General features: G+C 38.5%; 1 protein-coding gene across 1 annotated transcript; it reads left to right on the top strand.

Annotated features, from left to right (window-relative positions):
* The first annotated feature begins 980 nt into the window (after positions 1-980).
* LOC146541462 (uncharacterized) lies at positions 981-3,069 on the top strand. The gene is made up of 2 exons (XM_085195380.1): positions 981-1,351; positions 1,615-3,069. Exons 1-2 carry the CDS (start codon positions 1,183-1,185, stop codon positions 2,571-2,573), a joined length of 1,128 nt encoding a protein of 375 aa, XP_085051506.1. The 5' UTR covers positions 981-1,182; the 3' UTR covers positions 2,574-3,069.
* Positions 3,070-3,642: the final 573 nt, after the last annotated feature.

The raw sequence follows: 3,642 nt of genomic DNA, 5'->3' as shown, positions 1-3,642 counted from the left end.
TAGAGAATTTATCATCTAACCGATTTAATTTTATAGGAAAGCTTTAAACTTTTAACGGCATTTAAGAGGTATACAAGTAACGTGTTATATGCATACGTACATGTACCTATGTCTGTTCAATTCGTAAGTAACACCCTAATATGTTGGTATAATATTTGATTTCTTTACAAGAATAAAATTGTTAGCTCTTAATATTGCTTAAAATAAAGGACAACATTTTTATCCTTAATTTGTTAAAAAAAACCTTTTAAAACAGCAATTTCTTTAAAAACAGTTCCATAAAAATTAAATTTATTGAGAACCGCGTGTATTTGAAATAAGTACGAAAAGTTTTTATGGACCTTTAGATCAACCATAAAAACCATTATAATAATTTGAACATCAATTTCATCCACTATTGTTTTTCATAGTCATCATTATAATTATGACAATATGTATATGAGTATGTGTCACGTCGATCTCATTTAACATACCTTTTTTGCTATCTAGGTCAAATGATCTATACAACGAGTTTATAGTTATATAACTTTTAGCAATAATAATAACCTACGTCTTCATAATTTAAATCTTTTATAGGTGCATATGTAGCGTAGGTAAACGAACAACGAAACTAGTTTGGGCCCAAATAATAATCGCGACGAGACGGTTTCGTTCTCAATTATTATTATGCGGACGGGACCGTTTCACAAAGACGTATGGCTCAGTTCAAAGGTGCTTAACCCCAAAAGTTGCGCAAAAAATTAGATCGCCGGCTAAGACGAAAGTTCCAACCGGAACGGTGCTGAAGCTGGGCATATCGCACTAAGAGCGATGCGGCCGGGTGCGGAGGCGCAGGTGCCGCCGCCGCCCCGCTCCTCGCCCATTGGCCCGGCCCGCGCCCTCCGCCGATTGGGTACGGCGCACGTGCGCAGCCTACCGCCGCCACCTGGCCGCCGCTGCCGGGGAGCGCATATAAGCGGCCGACTTCCCTCACCGCACCACTTCCACTTCCCGACGTCGACGAGTGCACGCGCACGTCACTCGCGCTCCGAACACGAAGGTGTCGTCACGTCTTCTCGTTGTCTACTTGCATTGTGATTTATGGATTGTTTTGATACGCTAGTGAAATTGTGAACGTTACCAACATATTAACGGATCTGTACTATACTTTGCGTTTGAAGTGCTTGTGAAAAATAGTGGAAGATGCTTGTGGAAGATTCTCAAAGCGCTCGCGCAATGTTGTCGAAGAAATATGCGCACTGTCCGCTGAAGAAGCGGCCGGTGTTAGTCCGGGAGGAGCGTCCGGCGACGCCGCCTACTACGCCGCCTCACCCCGCCCACATGGCTACGCGGCTTTATTACGATTATCATTGTAAGTCAAGTTTAATTGTTAATAATTTTTAGGTTAATAATTTAACTAATATATATTCGTCATAATAAAAGTTTTCAAATTTTCAAATATCTCGTTAACAGACTTCTATATATACTTTATATATTTTTATTATCAACAAAATATTTTAACTAATTGGTTTATTTATTTTACTTTTTATATTACAAAATTGAATATCTATATATTTTATAATGTCGAAAGAATAAAGAATGGTTTTTAACAATCTTTTTTTCATTGTCTCATAGGTGATACTGAAAACGATGAACCAGAAAATCTAAGTACGAAGCCTGAAGATTTATCTAAAACTGGTAACTACCCCAGCAAGGCGACTTCACCGTTTGCCGCTGCAGCTATTAAACTTGAACCAAAAGAATGGCCACAGCAACAACTGGAGTACTTGGCAGCGTGCCGTGCACGACTAGAACCTGTGCCAGAAGTCGCCCGGCCAACACCGCAATACGCCTATTTACCGAGCCTTTATCCGGCGTACCCATTGGAGGAGTTATACCCCGCTGCGCCTGCGCTATCCTCACCTGGACACCCACAAATTTACCCTCACTACTCACCAGCATCGCCGCCTTCTTCATGTTCACCACCTCCATGTCCAGAAGACTTACGCTCCCCGAGCTCAGTCTCGTCTGACTCAGGTGTATCTGTATCAGCTCCCCGCCGCCCTCGTTATCAATGCCCCGACTGTGCAAAATCTTATTCCACATATTCTGGACTATCTAAACATCAACAATATCACTGTGCCGCCGCAGAAGGAAGCCTTGCGAGAAAATCTTTCAGCTGCAAATATTGCGCAAAAGTTTATACATCCCTTGGTGCCCTCAAGATGCACATTAGAACTCACACCTTACCTTGCAAATGCCATTTATGTGGGAAAGCTTTCTCACGACCATGGTTGCTGCAAGGACATATTCGTACTCATACTGGAGAAAAACCATTCTCGTGTCATCATTGTCGTCGTGCTTTCGCTGATAGATCGAACTTACGCGCCCATTTACAAACGCATTCTGATGTCAAGAAATATTCATGCACAAGCTGCGGTAAAACGTTTTCCCGCATGTCATTATTAAGTAAACACTTAGAAGGGGGGTGTGGTGCCCCTGGATCGTCCCCGTACGAATATAACCCGGAAGCTCTGCCATCAACACATACCCACCAACAACTTCCGCCACCTGCGACAGTTCATGTTTACTGAAAGACTGAACTAACAGAACCCTTGATCTCGAATGCTCTTGATTAAGATTTATTACTAACACTCACTAATGTAAAAAATAGTATACTTTTATTTAAAGTTAAATTATTTGTGTAAAATTATAAGTTAAAGAAGCATTTATAATGTTTTCGCTATTGTTATGTACGTCAATGAGTAAACAACTTAGATGTAAGTAAAATAAGCAATTTCGTAGATACGTTCAGTCGCCTTGTTGCGGCGTCGCTAGTCATATGGCATTTGTCGAGTGTCATACACTTACTTATACATATATGCATATATTCATATCCTAAGCCATGTACAAAGTGCCTTAATTATAGACGATTAATATATTCTTAAAAAATTATAATAATGTATATGCTAGGAGTCTATTATTTAATACCATTTATAAACACAAACTATTCGTGAGGCTGTAAAATTATGTTTTTTTTTTCATTTCTGTTACATATGTACGCAGAAAAATAAATTATTTTAAAAAATATCTACATATATATTTTATTTCATAGCCCCTTATTAAATGAATATCTAAGTATTTATATTATAAATATAGCATTTAATTACATAGAAATATTTTTTTCAGTATGTATATCAGACTTGCCAAGGGGATTTTCTCTTTGTACGACACTATCCATCCTTTTCTACTTGTAGTTGTATGTAGTTATTTGTTATTAGACTTTTACTTAGCTCAATCAACATCGCATGAAAAGAATCGGTAATGACTTAAAGTATTACATTACATGAAAACCGGTAAAGAGCGAGGTTGGAATCGCCCACCGAGGCTTCCGTACCGATTTCAGAATTATAGGTCAACGAGAAGTACAACATTTAAAAGTTGACAAACTTAAATTTGCGGGCATAAGCACTCATTTTGTATGACATAAATTACAAATATAACTATGTCATAATTTTTTTCTATGAAATACCTATAAATTTTCGCTTTTTGGACTTTTTTTATTTGTATTGCAAGTTCTCACTCAAATGCCAAATTTCATAACTGTACCTCCACGGGAACTTCCCTGTAGGTTTTGATTACGCGGCGAATTTCATTCAAAAT

This window comes from Heliconius melpomene, chromosome 1, assembly GCF_056956725.1.
Source record: "Heliconius melpomene rosina isolate 202511_hmr_F chromosome 1, ASM5695672v1, whole genome shotgun sequence".
Taxonomy (NCBI): domain Eukaryota; kingdom Metazoa; phylum Arthropoda; class Insecta; order Lepidoptera; family Nymphalidae; genus Heliconius; species Heliconius melpomene.
This window is presented reverse-complemented; position numbering and strand designations above follow the sequence as displayed.

Coding starts and splice junctions, on each gene's coding strand:
- LOC146541462 (XM_085195380.1), top strand. CDS start 1,183: ATGCTTGTGGAAGATTCTCAAAGCGCTCGCGCAATGTTGTCGAAGAAA. Junction 1,352..1,614: donor GCTTTATTACGATTATCATT/GTAAGTCAAGTT, acceptor ATTGTCTCATAG/GTGATACTGAAAACGATGAA.